Source organism: Chinchilla lanigera, unplaced genomic scaffold (genome assembly GCF_000276665.1).
Source record: "Chinchilla lanigera isolate Chin_1 unplaced genomic scaffold, ChiLan1.0 scaffold00033, whole genome shotgun sequence".
NCBI classification, from domain to species: Eukaryota; Metazoa; Chordata; class Mammalia; order Rodentia; family Chinchillidae; genus Chinchilla; species Chinchilla lanigera.
In genome coordinates, this window is record NW_004955434.1 from 4959647 (window position 1) to 4983311 (window position 23665).

The 23665-nt window shown below is 42.6% G+C and overlaps 1 protein-coding gene across 2 annotated transcripts in view; it reads left to right on the forward strand.

Moving 5' to 3' along the window:
• Window positions 1-23665, forward strand: part of Dock8 (dedicator of cytokinesis 8) — a 201399-nt gene that overhangs the window by 110500 nt on the left and 67234 nt on the right. For both annotated transcript variants that reach the window (XM_005388589.2, XM_013516312.1), the window contains 9 exons: window positions 6721-6838; window positions 7221-7291; window positions 8264-8402; window positions 9119-9220; window positions 11034-11129; window positions 11756-11990; window positions 13680-13844; window positions 15350-15519; window positions 20578-20673. In XM_005388589.2, the coding sequence (XP_005388646.1) occupies window positions 6721-6838; window positions 7221-7291; window positions 8264-8402; window positions 9119-9220; window positions 11034-11129; window positions 11756-11990; window positions 13680-13844; window positions 15350-15519; window positions 20578-20673 (1192 nt within the window). The remainder of the gene's footprint in view (window positions 1-6720; window positions 6839-7220; window positions 7292-8263; window positions 8403-9118; window positions 9221-11033; window positions 11130-11755; window positions 11991-13679; window positions 13845-15349; window positions 15520-20577; window positions 20674-23665) is intronic.

Here is a 23665-nt window from a genome sequence, read left to right on the forward strand (position 1 = left end):
ACTCCCAACTTCATGAATCTCACCCTCTGTGGTTTATTTTCCATTCTGAAGAAATAATGGTCATCTCACGTGATCAGTCACTACTGACTCATTATGTCGTCCGTTGCCTTGGTTGCGAGCAGCCCACCTGTCCTGAGCTCAGCATCCTCCGGCTCCTACTCCAGCGACTTCAGCTTCTCCTTACATCTCTCCCTGTACCTTCTCCCTGCACCCAGCCGATTCTGAGCGCAGCCCCAGCTGCTGGAAGCCTTTGTTCCCTGTGTCAGTCTGCTCAGCTCTGCCCTCAAGTCACTCTGCTCTTGTGTCTCCTCCTGGCTGGCTGGTGTTAGAGGCTCAGCCACAAAGACATTCACAGTATCCAGTAGTGCACTTGTTGCTTCAGCTTAACTCCATGCTGTAGAGGACCTGTAGAGCACATGAGTGTCATCTTGGGAATGAGGAACAGAGACAGGTTTTTATCTTTGTTTCTTTGCACTGGGTAAAGAATAGGGTAAACTTAGAAGAAGCAAGCTGATGCTGTTGGCATTGTGACTTTGAATGATTTCAGGGTCCCTTTAGGTTACCTGTTCTGAGCAAAGGAAATAGAAGAAGGTCTCTAGAAGGTAAGATCAGTGATGTTTGGTCCCCAGTTTGATCTAGAATAATGAAATTTCATGCTATCCCCCTGGAGCTGCTCCATTACCGCAGTTTAAAATCAGTTGAGAGCTGGGGGTGTGGGTCAGTGGTAGAGTTTCTGCCTAGCATGTGCGAGACCCTGGTTTGAGCCCCAGCACAGCAGTGAACCAAGTAAAGTCAGTCACTTGAGGGCTTGTTGCTAAAACAGTAGAAGAATTTGGAGTTTCAAAAACAGCTAATCAAAGGGGGCCATCAGAAGGCTTTCTGAATGGAAGTTGTGATGACTCCTCTGTATTATGATACATGTAACTGAATAAAAGACATATTTAACCACACTTGGGGGAAGATAAGATTATCCTAAATGCCCTGCACATATACTAGTTCTATAATTACTATAGAAATGTAAAAAAAAAAACTTTGCCATAATAAATGATTCCTATTTAGGGCATGGACTGGCCTCCCAGAAATCCTTGGATAATATAATTCTTAAGATTTTTCTCTGGCTAATACAAGTCACTTACTTTATCACAGAGGAAACATATGAGCCTGTTTATCAATTTGTTAATAATTGCTCTTCTATAAGTCAGGTTTTGTGGGTTATGGACCACGGAGCCAGATCTGCCCTCCCAAGAGAAGATATTGTTCTCTTACATTCATGTCTTTAAAAACATGCCAATTTAACAAAATTTATCACTTAACATTCTGTCAATAAGGAATATGATGATCTTCGTGAAAAATATCTTCTCAAAAAAATTTTAGGCAGTCATTTAACTTTTTGGGGGTCAGTTTCCTAGCCTGCTAAGAGGATGTGGAACCAGATTTTCCCAAGTTTTCTTCCAGCTGCATTCTCAGCAGACCCTGACACAGCGTGGGCAGAACACTGTCTACCTGTGCTGGAGATGTTGGAGCCAAGGTGCACGTCACCTTCAGAAGCAGCGTTCAAAACTGCTGCTCACTGCTGTGGAGGTGTAGGACGAGGTCGTGGTCCCCCCCCCCCGCCGTATTGAGGCCCAAGATAAGTGTGGGGACAGCGAACCTGATTATCCAGGTGGGCAGGGCCAATACTGTTGTGAGTTATAGGGCTCCTTTCTTCCAGTTACTTCAAAGCAATCTTACAAACTTTGGCTCATTATTCTTGCAAGCTCAGCATTAGAGAGAGAGATTGGGATCTTTCCAATTAATTCAAAGATAAAGAAACTGAGCAATGCAGAGCTTAAAAAGGTTCTTCTCAAAGTATATAAAGCCATAAATTGCTCATCGTGGCTTTTTAATTGGGCAAAAAAGAACCTAAATGTTATTTTTGGAGACTAGTATAAATTACGGTACATTCATAACAGCATCACGTAGCCATTAAAAATCAGGTTTATTAAGAATATTTAGTTACATTTGGGAAATGGTCACAATTGAGCGATATTAAGTAGCTCAAAAACAAGATAAAGTTTTGTGTATACAGTTTTATTTTCTTGAAAAACATACTGATGTACGGAGTGAAAAAACTAAACAGAAATATGCCAAAGTTTTGATAATGATTTTCCTCGGTACCAGAGGTAATGTGGTGGCTGCTATTTTCTTCTTTATACTTTTCAGTTATTCAAAATTGAAAAAACTGGGAACACAATATTTTCATAAATATATATTCCTTTCAAGATCATACATATATGTGATAATCACATCATCATGAGAGACTTGTGCGCATGTGTGTGAGAGAGGACCAGTTACCCAGGGTGGCAGGGGAAGCCTGAGAGTGACGAACAGCCCTGAGAAAAGGCCAGTATGGGAACATGAGAAGGTGAGAGACAAGGTCAAAGAAATTTGCACTAGCCCATCAGGTAGGACTTCTGATTAAAATGTTGGGAAAACCTTGGTACTACCTGACATAGCCTATTTTACATTTGTGAAAGATCCTCCTCACCAGTGTGCAGGAAATAGATTAGGGGCAAGGGTCCAAGTCACGGTCAGGTGAGAGAGCCCTGCAGTGATCCAGGTACAAAGCGAAGGTGGGGTGGCCTGGAGAGGTAGGGACTGCCTCGTGGAGTGCATATCTGACGCTCTGATTAGCTGCATGAAGCACATAATCATCATAATGGCTGTGGTTTGATAAGTCCTCACTCATTAATTCTTACCATGGTCCTGTAGGTTGGTGCAATTATTAGTCCTGTTGGAGCTTTGGAAAGGCTAAATAACTTGCCCAGGGCCCAAAACTGAAAGAAGCAAAAAATTAATTTACATCCCAGCTCTGCGGCCTCCATAGCCAACACATCGTATTCCTACCAGTCAGTAAGCATCAGCTGTCTTATCTAAGAGGTGACAGTGGAAATGGACAAGAGCGTGCAATAAGCAGACAGGCATCTGCACCCCACATATACAATGTGAACTGTCTTTGTCACCCATTGCTATACCCATGTCCACTCCTCATAGCAACTCTGGTCCCGTTATATCTGCCTGCAGCAGGCTTGAGCTGCTTCAGATTGACAGAGCAAGATTTCAAGGGCCCCTCAGAGACAGCTTGGTGGCATAGCCTGGACTGTCTGCCTCTCTGTGGCCAGCTCATAGAGGGAGCTGGCACTGTCCCTCTCAGGGCCTTAGTTTTCTTATTTTAAGATGTTGGAGCTTGTGGTAGGCATCTCCCCCTTGAGCACCCCCAGAGCTCTATGCTGGTCCTATCGCAGTGTCCTGGCCTACCGTCCGCTTTTCTTGGCAGGCGTCTCCAGTTCACTGATATTTGAGGCTCCTTGAGTACTCTGCTCATCTAAATTAAATTCACTGCCTTTTGGTGAAGTGGTTGCCTCATATTTTCTTCTTTTGATTTGAGTGTAGAAAGGGGTTTATGCACACGGTAATGACCCTTGTAAAAGAGCTCAACAAGAAGAGGACAAGGCACAGCTAGGAAGAGCTGGAAACAGATCAAGGGGAAAGTGCACTGGTCGCCACCGTGTCGGGGTCATGATACCACTGTACAAAGCCAGAGGGGCCTAGAGGGCCACAGGATAGAATCATTCACATCTGTTCCTACACTGTCGCCCCCATTCTGCCTCCAGCGAATCCCGCGGTGTAGAGAGGCTGGGGTAAATAGGAAGTAGGAATGCTGTGTATTTGCCCCCATCACCTTTGAATTTGCTCTTGCAAATTAACAGCTCCTGTACGTTCATTCATTCATTTAGCAGTACTCCAAAATACACATTAACAGATAAGCAAATGAGTTGAATCTTGAGGTTGAACATTTAGGGCAAAGAACAGAGTCCTTCCTTCCACAGCATTCACAGGGCACCGTTGCCTGTTATCCTGGTTTGTCCCAGTCTCTCCCAACAGCAAATTGAACCAGGCCTTCATGTGCTAGACAAGCACTCTACCACTGAGCCGTGTCTCCTCCCCACCCTCCTTTTCAGATTTTAAATTTTGAGATGGAGGTCTCACTAAATTGCCCAGAGTGGCCTTGCATTTACAATCCTCCTGCCTTAGCTTTCCAGTAGCTGGGACTCCAGGTGTACGGCACCACACTTGGATTCCTGGGTGTTCTTCATAGTCCCAGTACCGTTCGACCACCCACCCTCTCTCCTCACCCCCTTCTTAACACTTTGTAGAGCACTGAGGCGCAGGGGAGAGGGGAGTGCTCATGGAACAAACTGGGAAATGCGGCTTTGGGATGGGGCATTTAGTGACCATGAGGCTAATGGAATCAGCCTTATCTTAATGCCTGGTATGAGACTAAAGGAGGTTTTTATAATACTCAGGGAAATAAGTGTCTTTGCTTTTAACAGTGATTGAGTTGCCCATGAAATAGACTACACAATGAAAACTTTCTAACTCACTTTGAAAGTAAAGCTAAACAATAAAATACAAAAAGAAAAAAATTAGCCTGGTTCCCATTTCGAGCTTCTTTAATATCTGCTTACTTTAAAGTTTGCCCCATTTCTAAATGGTAAAAAGTCCCCCTACGACCTCTTCGCAGACCAGAAGAGAGATTCTGAGCACAAACTGGGGCATCGCTCTGGTTCCCGGGGACACCACAGTGGCCTTCCTGGCACAGTAGCTTCGGAACATGGCTTTCTCTGTTCCTCTGTCTATTCAGCTGGTACTGAAGGATTTCTTTGGAAGCAGTCTGCGTGGTCCATGAGAAACAGCCCAGCGTTTGGGCTTGTCCTGCTCATCTTTTTCTTTCAGTTTTATGCTCTCTGAATATCCCAGATTTTGTTGGTTAAATACACTTAAATCTTTATCTTCTGCTTCATATTTGAGTACAGACTTCATTCTTTCCCAGTGGAATATACTTTACATTGAATGGGTGGCACTGATAATTTTATTTAACTATATGTATTAAAGGTGTGCAACCTGTTGGTACAGTTGTATAGATCTACACTGTGCAAACTTACACGGATGGGTTGGTGGTTCTCAAATCTGGGCAACTTTGACCCCCAGGGGAGATTTGATAATGAGTAGGGGAGGCCCTGGTCTAATGCGGTGATTCCAGGGATTCTGTAGAAAGTCTTGCAGTACACAGGACAGTCCCCTGCTCCAAATGGTTCCCCAGTCCAAAAAGGTGGAAGGCAGCTAGGTTAAGAAATGCTGGTGTTCATTAATATGAAAACCCTTGAAAAAAATCCTGATTACCTGCATTCACTGAGGCAATGTCTACCAACCTGATCTTCCTGCTTGTTCACTTTTCTCCTGGTCTCCAGTCCACACAAAGGTGGTTTGGTACCTTGGAAGCACTCAAGGCAAGATTGTGTCTGAGCTAAAATATGGACCAAGAGTAAAACAGACATTTTCCCAAAGAGCACGACACTAATTGAATCAGTCTTAGGTATACCACTGGTATACTCAAATGTTAGTGAGACCCAGAAAATTAATGTAAGCTTGTCCTCAAGAGATGTCAGAATAACAGTATTGGAAAGCCGTTCTGATCATTTTAGTAGCAATTTTACTGTGGGAATATAGCACAGCAGTTAACAGCAGAGGAGCTGAACCACCTAGATTCAAATCACAACTCTCCTATTTTCTAGCTGTATGGTTTGGTGCATGTTATTTGACATTTCTGTGTCTCATTTTTTCCTCTCTTTTGTGATATGGGGATAACATGGGGCTGCTGATGATGATAACACTACCCACCTATATGACAATTATGAGAATTCTTTAAATTAATAGATAAGAAATATCTGAAACATTATCTGACTTATAAGTTCTATATAAATATTAGTATCGTTGTGTCTCAAAATTAAGGATACATTTCATCAAAAAATATAATATTTTATTCAACTATGTTGCATGCTAAAAGTATATCAGTGAATCAGAAAGCATCAGATAAAAATCCCTGTCCTCGGGGCTGGGGATTTAGCTCAGCAGCACAGCACCTGCCTGGCAAGCGCGAGGTCGTGAGTTCGATTCCTGGTACTGGAAACACCCCCACCAAAAAAAAATCCTGTCCTCATAGAGCTTATATTTTAGTGGAATATTCTAACTATAATGCAAATACAAATAAAGTCTACACAAATTATCCTTAGCCTCATGTTTGTTCTGTAGTTATTAAATGAATGAATGTGTTATTCACATTGTTGTCATTATTATCTTTATATAGCAGCTGGGCTTTGAGGTTTGAACGGCCCTCTTCCATAAGAAGAGAAACCTAACCTAATACAGAGCATCATGCCAATAAAAAATTGAAATTACCATAGAAAGATTAGAAAGCAAAAAGACAAAGTGAAGGATTGAAGTTAGGCCTCCATTTATGGCCATGGAGTTAGGTCTTCCTCTATGGCTATGAATTTAGTTTGCAGTGAGCTGAACCTATTTTGCTATGCTTCAGATATACAGTTACCTCTGTGAACATTTCTACAGCCCAAGGCATTAAGACTGACCAAGTGACAGAAGACACATCTTTCTATGTATCAAACAGAGGAAAGCACTGAGTTTTTCATCAGATGACTGTAGCTAAGGAGGTTGAACCAACAGTAACCCTCTCACTCCTCCAGCAATAACTCACTTCTTAAGGGAAAAACTCCTTTGGATAATCAGCCCATGAGCATAGGCCTGGGCATCCGCTAAAGAAGTTGGTTAAAATACAGTAAACTCTGGATCTTGTTCATTGGTCTTTTTTCTTTTCTTTTCCAGAAATCTTCTCTATGTCTACCCACAGAGGCTGAACTTTGCTAACAAACTAACATCTGCCCGTAACATCACAATAAAAATCCAGTTCATGTGTGGGGAAGATAATGGCGACGCAATGCCGGTAAAAAAGGAGCTAGTATTTCCCTCAACCCAGGGTGGGCTGCAGTTCCCTTACCAGTTCATGTGGATGAAATCTAAAACCAAGGAGCTCTCATCGAGGGCAAAGCTATGTGACCTTCTGCTTATGTAGACCTCTCGCCAGTGAGACTGTATGAAGACAGCCCTGGTTTTATGTGGCCCGTGATAACTAATATAGCACCTCGGAGCCTCAGTTTATTCTCTGTAACCAGTTCTCCTGCTACATGGTTGGGCCAGTTTTAGAACCTAGCACTCTTCATCTCTAAAATACAGTTCTATGAGACCAGGGCATCCTGTTGTCCTGATGATAGTTGATTTGGTTTACTAAAGAATCCCTGTTAATTCCTTTCTGCATTGTTGAATAGGTCATCTTTGGAAAATCCACTGGGCCTGAATTTGTACAGGAAGTGTACACAGCCATTACATACCATAATAAGTAAGTATATTTCAGAGTTTCTGGACATATGCTGACATTATTTCAAGTTTTTCTGAATTCCCCAAGTGACTTTTCTCATTGGGTTTTGTAATCCAGAGGCTAAGGGACAGTAGAAACTTATGCCAGTTCCTTAATTCAATGCTAGAGAGGCACTTTTTTGGCATTAATTAAGTCTGGGAGAAAAAATATCTTCAGAACCTTCAAGTCTAATACTAATGATGCAGAGAGACTGTACATTGTAGTGTTAAATAAGGCAATAAATTTCCTAACTCTCGTTGAGATACCAGAGGGGACCAGCAGCAGAGCTCAGCTCTCCTAGGCATTCCCTTGTTTCTGTATACTGCTCCTCACCTGCCCCGCTAGCTCTTTAAGTTGACGAAAGCAAAAGCATTATTCACATTTCACAGGGCAGGGACATCTGTACAGTGTCAGATGGCATTGGGTTTGATCTGGGCCTGATTACCTGGGCCCATTCAGGTACTTCATTAAAACCAGCCACATGTGGTGTGAGTATTAAGTGAGGTATTGTGCAGAGCAGATGGGACCGGGTGATTCTCTAAAGCCTGGCCCTTTTACTTCCTATATTTTCCATTTGTTTCTCAAGTCTTTTGATGAGTGCAGCCCTAGGCTAGGCTTTGTCCTTGGGGTAGAGGTGGGAAAAGAAGTCAAAGCTGGACTCTGATCCTCTTCACCTTCTCAGATTAAGTTGTTGGGTCTTTCCACTTTGTTCCAGAATTTTTTTTTTTCTCTGAGGAAGCTTTTAGTTTGTGAGCAGTTTTATGTAAGTGAAGTTTATCCAATAACATAAGCTTGGTCTCAGGGGCTTCTGGGTAGGAGCAGAGTGATATAAAATGAAAAGCTTAGTATCACACAGGCAGACTCAGGAGCAGAGTTTGTGGCATTGCAATTGGCAGTCAGAGAAGTCATCCTTCTTGCTAAAAGTTATTTGTGTATAATGTGCTTTCAAAACAGGTCTCCTGACTTTTATGAAGAAGTGAAAATTAAGCTCCCTGCTAAGCTCACAGTACATCATCACCTCCTATTCACCTTCTATCATATCAGCTGTCAACCGAAGCAAGGAGCCTCTGTAGAAAGTCTCCTGGGATATTCAGTGAGTTGTTTGTAACTTGCGGGTTGATTCACACTGCAATCGCTCATGCAGCTAAGGTCCCTGCCGAGATAAACAACTATATGCTCCTTACTAGCTTTTTTTCCTGTTAGAAGTAGCAAAATGTACTAACCCAGATTATAGCAAAGAGCAGAATTTAGCAAATGACAAATTTCACAAGTGAGGGGCTACTGGGTGATAGATACTGAAAGAATACTCATTCACTTAAAAAACAGTATTGTAGGGCTGGGGATTTAGCTCAGCGGCAAAAGCGCCTGCCTGGCATGCGCAAGGTCGTGAGTTCGGTTCCCGGTACCGGAGAAAAACCAAAAAAAAAAAAAACAAAAAACAGTATTGTTTCCAAATTTCACATATGTGCTTCACAGGTGGAACAACTACCTCTTTATCCCTCAAGGGAAAAAAGTTCTTCCTTTAAAAAATATAAAATTAAAATGAACATGATATTCAGACACAGACAAACACTAGCTCTAAGAAAAATGCTACTACTTCAGCACTGAAAACAATAAATCATTGATATTACTACCTTGAGGACTCAGGGAATTTAACATGCAAAGAACTGGGCAGAAATTCTTGCCAAAAAGAGATCTGGTCAATACCTAATCATTGTTTACTTGCATTTGATTATTGTGAGCAAGATAAATTGCTAGAATTATATGTGGTAATAAATAGCATTTTCTTCTTTGCATCATCTGTTTCAGTGGCTGCCAATTCTCTTAAATGAACGTCTTCAAACCGGATCCTACTGTCTCCCAGTTGCCTTGGAAAAGCTGCCGTTCAACTACTCCATGCACTCTGCTGAGGTGACTGCAGGCCGGCCCTTGGCTGCTTCCTGCCCAGAATGTGGCCTTGGGTCACCTTCCCAAACCCACTTCCCATTCCCTTACATGTGGCCATGTGTTTTCACTGTGTTTTCCGGAGTGGTCATCTCTTCACAAACCATGTTCTGAGAGTGCATCTGATAGGGTGGGGAAAATGGCTGTGAAGAAAACCACGTTCGTTTAGATGGCAGAATGTTCAGTAAAGGCAATGTGTACCCACGCTGCATTTTCTCCCACAGAAGTCACAGGGTATTATATTAGAGGAGACGAGCTGAGCCCACTTGTGATAAATGGCTGCTTCCAGCAAGGGTCCTTGGAAAAGGTTGCTAGGCCAGAGCCCATCCATTTCTCCTGTGGGTCGCAGCCCAGGTAGATGTTGGAGTTTTTATTCCTCTAGTGATCCCACTGCCAACCGCCAGCCCGCTTCCCATGTCCTGCACTTCCTGTTACCCACACAGTCTGCTTTATAGTACACCTATTCAAAGATGGCCCCAAGCTGGGTGGGTGACATATGCACTCTGGGAGGGTGAGGCAGGAGGATCACAAGTCTGAGCCCAATCTGAGCAATTTAGTGAGACCATGTCTCAAATCTTTAAAAAAATATATATATTTTAAAGGGACTAGAGATGTAGCTCAGTGCAAAGGCTGTGGGATCAATCCCCAGTACCAAGAAAAGAAAAAAGAAGAGAGGAGAGGAGAGGAGAGAAAAGAAAAAGAAAGAAGGGAGAGGGAGAGGGAAGAGAGAGAGAAAGAAATTAGATAGGTGATAGCTAGATAGATAGATAGATAGGAAAAGAAAAGAACAGAACAATAGCCATGTGGGCTGCCCATCCTGCCCATACCAGCTCCTGCCCTCGTGCTTCTTAGATTCCCATCAATGAGTATTGTTTTAAAGCAAATACTACACATCATGTTGTTTCATTTATAAATATTTTAGGATGTATCTTGAAAATAAGAGGTCTGTTTATAAACATCATGATATATTTTCAGGCCTTTAAAATGAACTACAACCCCTTGACATTACGAAGTATCCAGTCCATAATCAAATTTCCAATGACCCCGTGAAGGTCATCTTTGTTTGGACTTGTTTCTTTGAATTGGCCTCCAGGTGGGGCACCACGTTGCTGTGGTTGATATGTCTTGAGATCTGCTCATCTGTAGGTGCTCCTTTTCTCTTCCCCCTTTTGGTTTTTAAGTTGAAAATTTTTCCAAGAATTTGAATTGAGAGCCAACTTTACAGTGAGTTTTTCTTCCCTACTCTTTCGATCTGCCCTCCCTGCCAGCTGTTTTCTTTTCCCTTTTTCTCCCCTAGAGAGAGAAGCATCTTTTGCAGCAGGCCACAGGTTCATGCCTGGCCTCAAATGAAAACAGTTCTCCTTAAAGCCTTCTAAGGGTCCACTGAGGGTGTTCACAGACATTGCCTAGTTGCTCTTCGTGATTTGGCTGCCCAAAACCTCAGAGAAGCCCTCAAAAGCACTTCTGCGTTTCATTTCCTAGAATCAAAGATCTGGGTGGGAGCTGAGAGACGGATGACTCAGTTCTGCCCTCTCCTTGCAGCAGGAGAACGCTGAGTTCTCAGCGAAGGTGGTTGACTTGTCAGAGTGAAAGTAACCAGCTTAGTGCAAACTAAAGTTGAATCTAAGGCTCCTGATTCTGAGTCTGCTTGTAGTAGTTTTGGGAGTAGTTTTCTTTTTTAAGACCCTCACATTTAAAGCCAAGTTGCTTTGCACCAGTGTTTAATAATCAGAAAAGGGGATCGGATTGTTAATCTGTATTTTGTTTCTCTTTAACATAGAAAGTCCCTTTACAGATTCCTCCCATTAAGTGGGCTGAAGGACATAAAGGAGTATTTAATATAGAAGTGCAAGCCGTTTCCTCCGTTCACACCCAGGTAAGGAACGTCAAGGCCAGTCAATAATGAAGGTGGAAGTGCAGCAGAGAAGCCTTCCAAGGACAGGCTAATGAAGGATCAGTGCAAGTCTGTACCTATGGAAAGGTTCGGGGATTTCTCAGCCTGTTCAGGTTTCATTTGTCCTTGAAACACAAAGGCCTTAGGAAGATGTTGAGTACCTAAATGAAGGATCCTGCTACTGCTTTGTTGCTTGAGAACCTTGCAGGAAAACTTGATCTGAAGCACTTTTCGGCTGTTATCTTGTTTCTCTCTGTTCTTCTGCCAGTTTATCAACATTTTTTAAAAATCTGTATTCCCACTTTTTTTTGCCACTGTGTTATGCATCTGCTTAAACTCTTTCTGGCCACTGTTTCCCTGCTATGCTATAGACTGTGTCAAGGGCTAAATTAATTTTTCTATAGTAAATAATTATTGAAAAGTTCTATTTTGTGCACTGATTTCTACAAAGAAGTTTAATACCTCAGTCATCCATGACTTAGAACTGACCTGAACCCCAGGCTAAGAGGCTGTACCCATATACAGCTGTTTGATTGTCTTTATGAATCCGTGGGTGCACATTGGTGGGGTAAGACTCCATGAGGGTCTCCTGGCTTTTGCCTCCCCAGGACAGCCACCTGGAAAAGTTCTTCACCCTCTGCCACTCCCTGGAGAGCCGGGTGACCTTCCCCATCCGGGTACTGGACCAGAAGGTCCCTGAGAATATGCTGGAGCATGAGCTAAAGCTCAGCCTCATCTGCCTGAACTCCTCCCGCCTGGAGCCTCTTGTGCTCTTCCTGCACCTGGTGCTGGACAAGCTCTTCCAGCTGTCTGTGAAATCCATGGTCATCGCTGGCCAGACAGGTGAGGGCCTGCAGGGCTGGGAGGAGGTGGGGTGAGGCAGGGCAGGCAGACAATGCCCTGCTTAATGAAGCCGGCTTTCCAGAAATCCAGGGGTGATATGATCTTTCTTTGTACTGATAATGTGAACTCAAAAGAGGCCAAGTCCATTACTGTTTTTTGAAGAATTAATATACATCTAAAAAGAAAGGGAAAAAAAAGAAACATTTAAAATGGGATTCTCAATAGTATTGCCTTTTTTTTATAAACTACTGAATGACCACAAACAATCTTTCAAATTCCATTTCTGGTATCTTAGTTACTTTCTCATTCCTGGGACAAAATTCCTAACTCCCACAGTTAGATGAGGAAAGGTTTACTTTGGTTCACAGTTTGTAGAGGACTTAGTTCATAGTAAGCTGGCTCCAAGGCAAGGCAGCATGCAGAGTGGCATCACAGAAGAGAAACAGTTCATGACATGGCAGGCACAAAGCAGAGAGGGATCAAGGGAGGAGGAGGGATATTAACCTTCCAGGCCACATGCGCAGAGACCCACGTCCTCCCACCAGCCTTTACCTCCGAACATCACACCCAACTACAAGCCCATCAGTGGACTGGTCCAGTGATAAGTGTCACATACCTATGACCCAGTCACCTCCCAGGAGCCCTGCCTATGACTGCATGAGGCTTTGGGGGACATCCAGATATAGGCCATAATACCTGGTAATTGGTGGATTTATTTTCCAAGACATTTTTTGCCCATCAAAGCAGAAGTACTTGGTCTTCAAGCATTTGTTCAGAACCTACTCTGACACTATAAAGAGGCACAGTGGGAACAAGAAAGTATGAGAAATGTGCCTGGCCGGAGAAAGGTTCACAGAGAGATTGGGTTTACCACCAGGAACAGCTGCTTGAAAGGGAACAACCGTCGGAAAATGTTGAGTACCTAAATGAAGGAAGCTGCTCTTGCTCTGTTGCTTCAGTAAATCTGTAATTCAGCTTCCCTTAAGCCCTGTGCCGGAGGCTTTATGGAGGAGTTAGGGCTTGTGCTGGTTTTGTGACCAAAAGCAAGAAAGGCTGTCCACATGAGGACGACAGCATGAGCAAAGTCTCAGGGGAAGGAAAGTGCAGACAGGCAGTGGGATGGGCAGTGATGGTTGACTCACTGGAAGGAGAGGAGAGGGTTAGGGCTTGGCTCCCCGGAATAAGGAGGTCCGAACAGTGCACCGGTTGTTTGTACGGGGTCACCATGGAGAATGACATGGTACACAGTCATTTTAGATTAATCTGTAAAGAATCTGAGCTGTGCCGCAGCTCATCTCAAATGGTAGCGTGACCTCAAACCCCAGGCACGTCTTGTTGAAATACAGGTTGTGACTCAGCCCTTCTGGGGCGGCGCCTGTGAATCCACATTTCTACAGGCTCCTCGTGATACTGATGGTGTCAGCCTGCAGACCCCAGCGTGGGCCCGGTTACAGCAGGGTGTAGACAGGGAAGACGGCCGGCATGTCTTGGTCATGGAAACCCATTGCGGGGTCAGGTGGAGGAAGGTCAGCGGTCCATGGTAGGCAGAGCAGACCTGCTGGAGCTGGCTCACCCTCCCCTGCCCCGGGATCCCCCAGGCCCACTGGGCTGGGTGGTCACCGGTCCAGGCCCATCGTCAGCAGCTGGGACAGCGTTCACCTAAGGTTCGTGTTTCTCTTGGTTCCTCAGCCAACTTCTCCCAGTTTGCCTTCGAGTCTGTGGCAGCCATCGCCAGCAGCCTGCACAATAGCAAGGACCTGAGCAAGGACCAGCACGGGAGGAACTGCTTGCTGGCCTCCTATGTGCACTACGCTTTCCGCCTGCCGGAGCCGCACGGGGGCGCACCCAAGTCAGGTAGCGCCGACCCCGTGCCCGCCCCCCATGAAATGCGAGATCCAGCGGGGCCCTTGAAGGCTCCCTTGAACTATTCAGAATGCAGCATTTACACGCGTGCTGAGATTTTCTAGATTTTCTTCTTCCTCTTTCCTCTTTTTATGCTCTAAGCACTTATTTTGTTGTCGATTTGATCAATACCTCGGCGAGGTATTATTCCGTTGCCAATTTATGATTAAGCCGAGAATCTCTTTTCAAAATATGGAGAAGTGCGGACCAATGCCTAGCATCTGGGGACAGTAATGAGAAGGAAGGTGTATCCATAGGCACCGAGAGCAGTTAACTCCGAAGCCTTTCCTTATCGATCAGTGGTAATCACCTTTCTCATTTCCCCCAACTATACTTTTAAAACAGTTACAGTCTATTTTATTATTACTCTTAATCATTTATGTTAGGTAATAATGAACCAGACGGAACTTGTGGTCAGTGTGCTCTAAAAAGTAGCATCAATGAGACCACAAAATTCCGCACCCGAATAGACTTGGCACCTTATTAGTCTGGGTAGCCTGTTTCCTGTGAATTCCTTGTTTGTTTGTTTTGTTTTTTTTCTGGTACCAGGAATCAAACTCACAACCTTGTGCTTGCCAGGCAGGCGCTGTGCCGCTGAGCTAAATCCCCGGCCCCTCTCATGAATTTGTCACTTCAGCGGGGTTTTAAAAACCTGGCATAGACTCTTTTGGGAAATACATAAAGACTGAAAGATGAAGCACATCCTTACATTGATTGTAAATGCTTGTTCTCATAAGATTCAAATGACTACGTGGGTTTATGGATTTTTTTTAAATTTTAAGACCAGGTCTTGCTTAGTCACTAAGTTGTCCAGCCTGGGCTGAAACTTGTGATTGTCCTACCTCAGCCTCCCAGAGTAGTAGAATTATAGGTGTGTGCCACCATATCTGCCCAGCAACTCCATGGATTTCCAATCTCAGAAACCTTTCTCCATGACTTACAAAGTTATGATTATTTAAATGCTGATCTACTAAAAATATCCCCATAATTAGTTTTGCTTTAGAATTTAGAAGCCATGGCAACCCTGAGTTCTGTTCCTCCAGGGCAATAGTAGGCTGGAGCTAAGGTACATGTCTCCGGTTCACCCAGGTCTTACCACCCCTACCATCTCGTGCTCTGTCTGTGTTCCCAAGACACTGCCGCTCTGCCCACCTGACGCTTTTGATGAGACTGTCATGCCAAGAGCTCACCTCAACAAAGCGTGGTGGTGCTTACCTGTAATCCCAGCACTCAGCAGGCTCAGACAGGAGGATTGCCATGAGTTCGAAGTCAGTCTGGGCTACATAGTGAATTCAAGCCCAGCCTGAACTACATAGTGAGACCCTGTCTCAAAAATAAATAAATAAAGCTCGCCTGATAGGCTTTCACTCTACCCCCTGCCCCTCCTTTTCCTTTTCCAAGCTCTGTACATGACTCTGGTCCTCTCTGTTGACTTGTCTCTGCCTGGTGGGATGTAGGTGGCTCTGCCTCCCTGCCTAGCCCCGGCTATCACACGTATGGACGCACATCTGCTGCTGCTGTGAGTTCCAAGCTGCTGCAGGCCCGGGTGATAAGCAGCAGTAACCCAGACCTCATGGGGACACACTCTGCCACCGATGAAGAAGTTAGAAACATCATGTCTTCAAAGGTAGGGAACATGTCAAATCCTGGCAGTGAGGCACATTTTTAATTGTGTTTTTATTTTGAGTTGACATGTAAAAAGTATTCATAATACGGTACGGTGTGATGATTTGGTCCATGCATACATTGTGTGATGATTAAATCAGGATATTAGCTGGGTGTGGCCACTCATGCTTGTAATTACAGCACTCTGGGAGGCTGAGGCAGGAGGATCACAAGTTCCAGCCCAGCCTGGGCAAATTAGCGAGATTCTATCTCAAAAAAAAAAGAAAAACAGGCCTGGGGATATAGCTCTGTGCAAAATCTGCACTCAATCCCCAGTACCACCAAAAAAATATATTTAGTACATCCATCGCCTTGTACGTGTATCACTCCTTTGTAATAAGAGTACTCAAAATCCTCTCTTCTTGCTAGTTATTTTGAAATAGTCGCTATAGTGTCGTTTGCTATAATCACAATAAAACACAGAACTTGTTTCTCCCAACTGCAGATTATAAAGGCTTTTATAATTTTTTTAAAATAGAACTTGAAAACACAACACAAAAGTGACTACTGCCGCCGCCCATAGTGTCTGTCAGATGCTCAAGACTCAGCTCAAAAGAGCAACGTTCCTTTCTTTGGACTGGTGGGGGCCGGTCTGAGAGATGCGGTGGAAGGGCTGGCACTTAGGGTCCTGCTCAGACTTCCTTAACCCGGAGAGGAGATTGTTGCTGCGTAGCCGGTTGAGCCACAGGAGTCAATGAATCCTGTACATTGATACTCAAGGAGTCAACGAATACTGTACAATGAATACTCAAGGAAAAGTGGTTGGCTTTCCCTTTTCCTGATGGTTTTTTAGCATCTACCTTTTACATTCATTAACACCTCTGATTGATTATTCCATATAATATTCCTAACGAACAAAGGCACATTTTGTTTTTTTTTTTTTATTTTATTTTATTTTATTTTATTTTTTTTTTTTGGTTTTTCTCCGGTACCGGGAACCGAACTCACGACCTTGCGCTTGCCAGGCAGGCGCTTTTGCCGCTGAACTAAATCCCCAGCCCCCAAAGGCACATTTTGTAAACAATTTAAAACTGAGAATGTAAGAGGATCAGTGATTTGCCTGTTGCCTTACCTTCATATTTTTTTCCTTTTAAATATATTTTCCCTTTTATTTGACACATAGTAATTATACACACTTAGGGAGGACAGTCTGACAGTTCAATACCTCTATACAATGTATAATGATAAGATCAGGGAATCAAGGTAGTTGGCTTGTCTGTCACCTCAGATATATCATTTCTTTGTGTTGGTAATATTCAGAATCTTCATACCACGGCAATATACGCATGCCTATGTTTATAGCAACACAATTTGTAATAGCTAGATTTTGGGAACAACCCAAATGCCCATCAACTGAAAAAAGATGTGGTTTTTTTATATAATGGAGTACTACTCAGCCATTTAGAAGGATAAACTCGATACTCTTACAGGTAAATGGATGCAACTTGAGACCATATACTTATAAGTGAAATAAATCAGGCTCACACATATAAACCTCATATTGTCTCCCTGGTGTGAGAAACTGAAAGAATAAATAAGATCCAAAATGAAGAAACTGCTCAAAAGAAAAGAGAAACTATGATGGGGGAAAGGGAAAAGGAAGGAAGGGAAAAGGAAAAAAAAAGTATATATATATATATACAAGATATTTAAGATAGTTATAGAGCTAGTTTCTCTTAGTTCATTGAAAAGAAAGGCTTGTGCTAATATTGTTTGGACAATATTTCATGCCTGTACCTTGTACTCTGTATAACTACTATGGAGATAACAATGCACAATGTGTTAATTATTGTTACCCTCCTACTAGCCTGTTTTGAAACTCTGGTTTATGATTATTATTTTTGCTTTAAAATAAAAAATATTGAAAATCTTCTCTACTAGCTATTTTGAAATATTCTATTAGTTATTCATAGTCATAACTATCATTCTGTGCTAAAGAACATGAGAAGTTATTCCTCCTACCTGTGTATTCATGTACACATGAACAATCCTGTCTCCCACACACACACACACACACATATATATTCACCCTTCCTTGGATCTGGCAATGGCTACTCTGTTCTCTACTTTTTGCGGTCACCCTTTTAGCCTCCACATGTAGGTGAGAATATGTAGCATTTGCATGTCTGCACCTGGCTTGTTTCACTTCACATAATGTCCAGTTCCACCTGTCTTGCTACAAATGACAGTATCTTATTCTATAAATGGGTGAATAGTATTCCAGTGTGTATGTGTACTGTGTTTTTGTGTCTTCTTTATCCATCCATTCATATGTCTGTAGACACGTAGGTCAACTCCACGTCTTCGTGTTATGAACAGTGCTACAGGAAATATGGGAGTGCAGATGTCTATTTCCTATGTCGGTTTCACTTCCTTGGGGTGTATACCCAATAGTGGGATTGCTGGGTCAGATGGCAACTTCACTGCAAATTCCATGAGGACCCTCCATTCTGTTTTTCATAATAGCAATATTCATTTACATTCTCATAACAGTTTGTGAGAATTCCCCTTTCTCCAAATCCTCACCAATGTTCATAACTTTTTGTTATGAATAACTTTTTTGTCTTTTTGATAGTAACTTTTTGTTCATAACTTTTTGTCTTTTTGATACTAGCCCTTCTAACTGAGGTGAGATGTTATCTCATGGCGGTTTTCATTTCAATTTCCATGCTGAATAGTGATGTTAAGCATTTTCCCACATATAGTACTTGTTGGCTGTTCTTTTGATAAATGTCACTTTAGGCCATTTGTCTTCATTTTTTCGCGATAAACTTTCATTTTTAGCACAGTTTTATGTTGATATAATTATTGCAAGTATAGTCCATAACATTTTTATATACTCCATACAGTTTCCCTGTTGCTAATGTTTTACATTAGAATGGTACACCTATCACAATTAATGAACAAATATTAACCTAAGTTCAAACTGTATTCATATTTTCTCAGTAAGTGTCCGGGGATTTTTCCTTAATGTCTTCTTTCTGTTCGGGGATCCCATCCAGGGTAGCACATGGCATCTTGTAGTTATGTCTCCTGAGGCTCATCTGCAGGTATCAGTTTCTTGACTTTCCTTGTTTTCATGACCTGGATAGTTTTGGGGAGTAACAGTCAAACACATTGTAGGATGATTCTTACTTGGAATTTTTTGAAGTTATAGTATAATTCATATTTCATAAAATTTACTCCTTCAAGTGGTTTTTAGTACATTCGCAAAGCTCCCATGTCCTCAAAACTTGAATCTCCCCCCCCAGTTATCTGTGGCCTTGTCCCCTGATTAGTAAGACTCAAAGTCTCTAGGTTTAGGCATAGTTCCCCTTACAAATTCCACCGATGTGAGACCTTGTGATACAAGGAGGAAAGAGCTAAGTTGGGCTCTGGGTGCTGAGACTACCTAGCAGCGTGGCCCTGGGCAGGTCATTTACCTGCCTGGGCCTCTGTCTTCCTCACTACATAGGTTCTGACTGCTGGGTGACCCTAAGAACTATCTATGGGTTGTTAAAGGTATGCGATCCACTCCTGGAAATTTTGATGGACTATAGGTTGAACTATATGAAATTGTTGATATTCTATCCTTTTCATTTACAACATCAACCAGGGGGCTGGGAATTTAGCTCAGCGGCAAAAGCGCCTGCCTGGCAAGTGCAAGGTCGTGAGTTCGGTTCCCGGTACCAGAGAAAAACCAAAAAAATAAAAAAAAAAAAAAAAAAAAAAAAAAAAAAAAAAACATCAACCAGCACGTGCTGGAGCTACCTCAGACCAGTTTCTGAGAGGTGATCGATAAGTTTTCAGGAATTTCTGTGCCAGTTGTGAAACAGACATTATTAGAAATTAAATTATATAAACTTACATTTAAATAATTTGTATCAAAAGGAACAGAAGTCAGTACAGTGTGGTATCCTGGATTATATCCTGGAACAAAAATAGGTTATTAATAGAAAAAGTGATGCTATCCAAGTAAAATCTGTAATTGAGCTCATTGTAATCTCCCAACGTTAACATCCTCATTTGGCAAATGTGCCGTACGATATAAGGTGTTAATATTACAGGAAGCAGGGCAAAGTGGATAGAGCTACTGCTTCTGTGTCTTGTCTGTAAATCCAGTAAGAATAACTATAAATAACCATTCCAGTATTAAAAGTTTACTTTGAAAAAATAGTTTTCACAACTCATCCCTCATAATTGTTTTACTATAGTTTGTTATTACCTGTGTTCTCGAGTTTATTGGTGTATATTATATCTGTGTGGTAGAAATACAATATAATGGTGTGGCCTGTATTGCCATGACATTATGGTAAAAAATCGAACTCAGCCCTGATGAAAGGATTTTCAGCGCAGAATTGACAAATGTCACGCGCGAGGCCCCTCCCCGGGCAGACAGGGTTGTTAGATATTTGCCGCACACAGTGCTTCAGCTTCATATTTCAAGTTTCTTTAAGCAATACCCTTGTTCCGATTGCCTAAAGAACAAGGGATCTGTGGCTATTACAGCCTTGACCGTTGTAGTTTCCTTTCCTGAAAATGAGAATATTAACTGTCTTTGTGGACTGGTTTAACATTTTTCTAGTTATTTTGTAGGAAGGAGAGAAAATTTTGTCCAACCAAAAGAAAAGAGCATGCCCTTTCCTTTCAGAAGTGGTTCCCCACAACTTGTTCACGTTGAGACTGAGTACAATACCAGACTAAACCACAGAGAGGCGCTGTGTCCACCTTTTTTTAACTGCTCCTTCAGTAAAGTCCAGATTTAAGAACGTTGAAGGGATTATTCAGGGCCTCATTCTTAACTGGTGTTTAACTATAGGTTGTTACATATCAAACTATTAATGGTGATTATTTCAGGAGCAAGTGAAATTCATGTGTGAATTTACCTTCTTTGTTTTATATTTCTTTGTGGCAGTTATTTTTTACCTTTGCAACCAGAAAAAAATAAGACATATAATAAAAGTATATTGTGAAGTGATGATTTTCAGCTTTCAGGGTATCATTATCAGCTGAGTGTTAAGTCCCGGCTTGTATGTTTCAGGCTGTTGATCGCAACTGCAGCCGGATGTCTTACTATTGCCCCGGCAGTAACGATGCTCCAGGTTCAAGTGCGGCCCCGAGACCAGCCAGCAAAAAGGTACAGATAATCCCATGACAAGAAAGGAGTTGCCTGTGCGCTTGCATGAGGAGTGAAAATAGATACTATCCAAGCTCTTTCTATCTTTTTCCTGCCCAAGTAACACACACATACACATATTCATAGCCCTGCGCTTTAGCCCCCATTTTTGACCGTCTAGTTGTCCCCCATGAAGGATTCTTAAAGCTGATTGCTGGACCCTAATTTCAGAGTTTCTGATGCAGTAGATCTGAGGAGGGGCTCAAGAATTTATATTGCTAATAAGCTCCCATTTTATTCTGCTCCAGTGTTAGCGCCTGGAGCTAACACTTTGACAAGCGCTACACTAGCTTTTCTTTTAGTTTAAGTTGAGCTGAGGCCAGTTCTTCTTTGACAAAAGTAAGTGGCAGTAATTAGGTATCAGTTGTGTCAGTGCTATATAAAATAATATTAAATTTTTCCTCATAGTTCTGTACAATCAGCTCTACCTCTGGGTTCAGAAACTTTGTAAGGTGTGTAATTTCTTTAGCCAACAAAATCCCCTAATCATTATCACAGCCCAGTTACAGGACAGTAAGACAAGCTGAGAGTAAGGGGCAGCAGGACAAGAGCTGTCTGTCAAGCCAGCTGTCTGCCCAGCTTTCCCTTCTGCCAGGCGCCCCCGCGTCTTATTGTGGTAGCTGCTGAAGGTTTTGCTACCTACTAAATAACATGGAAGCCATTTGCAACAGTTAGCACCACAGGGAAATATTCATTGAACAGGCAAGTAGGGGATGAATCTGCGCACAGCTTCCTGTGGGCTGGAGGCGGGAACGTGGAGTGCAGGGAGCATTGCCCGGGCCTGGGCTGCAGGCTTGGCAGTAACCAAGGCATCATATGTTGGAGAGAAGCAGCAGGAGTTAACTAGAAAAGGAAAACTGAAAGAAGATGTTGTCTGGCTAAAAACTAATTTCTCACTTACCCTTAGCATTAAGCTGCCACAGTCCCCTTGTAGTAACTGGTTACAGGTATCACTTTCCTTCTTAAAAACCATTATTTGCCTGCAGTCTGACTTCCTTTAGGCATGTCCTGTTTGGTTTTGCAACTGCCTCATTTTGACCTGAAATGACCAGGAGAGAATCATTTAATTTCAGGGGTAAGGTTAGCCGGAGTGTTTGCTTTATAGCTCAGCAAACACTGTTTTGCTGCTTGGCTATTTTATATAACCTCTGGAGCAAGGTGTTCTTGTAATAATGCTGCCCAGTAAGCAGCATAAATTACTTTAAGAAGCAGCTTATCCTTGTCTAATCTCTTCCTGCCACAAGACTCTGGCAGTCAAACTGACCTATTTCCAGAGGCCGCCGCTGAAGTGGGCGCAGCACGCCTTTCCTACCAGGGGAAGATGGAGGTGCAGCCAGGTTATATCATGCACACAGTGTCTCAGCAGCTACAGCGGGACCTTGCATTAGTGATGATGGAAATTAAACCTAAAATAACAGTGTGAGTTTACAGGCAAAAGCTTTAATTAGGAAGAGAAAGTAAGGACTGCAGCTTGAGTAGCTGGAGGGGGAACATTCTGACAGAGAGGGTCAGGCTGGCACACTAGTGAAGCAGAAAGACAAGTGTAACGGTGTGCTTGGGGGGTGGCTGGCATCTACTCAGTCATTTTTTTTTCTGTCCTAGTTTCATAGCTCAGGTAGAGTCCTCATGACTTGAGGGACACTCTCAGGTGACCATAAGTCTGGGGCAATGGAGACTTCTGGATGTGAGCGTTCTCAGTCTTGAAGGGCAGTGAGGTAGGCTGGGTAAGTGTAGGGCTAATAAAGTTGATTCACCAGCTTCTAGACAAACACACCCTACATGACTAGCATGCCCGTGTGCCGAGCTGAGAAGGAGTTGACCCAGAGTTTTACAAAATGAAAGGCAAGTTTGTTCTACTTATAGTTTCCTGTTGGGCATTTGTAGGCCCAAGTAAAAAGCCACAGTTTTTAACCAAAATAATTTTTGTTTAAACCACTTTTAAGTCCTTGTCTATCTTAGAGGAAAACACAAAGTATGCTCTAATGAGTAATGGGTTAAAGGGCCCAGGAGTTTGTTTGTTCTCTGTCCTTAGAGTGGTCTCTGGCTGTGTCATCTTGATTACCTCCTAAATTAAAATTCAACCCCAGCCGGCAGAACCTCACATAAGACACAGCAGGAGACAAGCATGTTGACATGTTATAATAAGGTTATTAGTCTGGCCTACTTAACAAAATGCAGTGAATCTGACAGATGAGCTAACCCAGCTGTGATGTAAGTAGCTGCAAATACCCAGACATCTGACAGAGCTTTTCCTTTTTTCTCCTTTTAGTTTAGTTTACCATGAAAGGTAAATGTTTTGAATCAATTCAGAACACCTAAGATAACCACAATAGTGCAACTAAAGACACTCATGAGAGGACTTCCAGAGCTGCTTCAGAAAGCGGCAAGAATGGTGGAATAACTGTATTTGAAGTAAAGGAGGGTATTTTGAGGGGAGATAATAGCAACACATCTTTTATTATAATAATTATTTTTTAATTTAAACATTTACTCTATTTTTTGATCATCCCTTGGAAGCAGGAATGATTGAACTTTAACATCCATAAGAAGTAGTAAATCGAGCTGCATATATACTGCATTCACTGGTAACTCAAAGGATTGTCAAGAACAGTCTATTAATCTACAATTAATTTTTGCTTCAGGTTCACTTAAAAGCTTCGCCTCCACGTAATGATGGTCATAATCACTGAACAATAAAGAATAAGTTTATCTGCATTTATTCTAGGTTTTATAGGGTAGGAGAATGACAGCCACAGAAAATTCCCAGACAAAATGTTTGCCTTTAGTTAGTATGACCAGTCCTGCTAGCTTGCCCAGGACCGAGGGGGTCCCCAAGATGCAACACTTTTCATTTGGGGACTAAGACACTATCAGGAGACTGAGATGAGTTGGTAGCCCTTAGTCCTGGCCTTGAACTTCTCCATCAAAACTATTGTCAAAACCATTAACAATT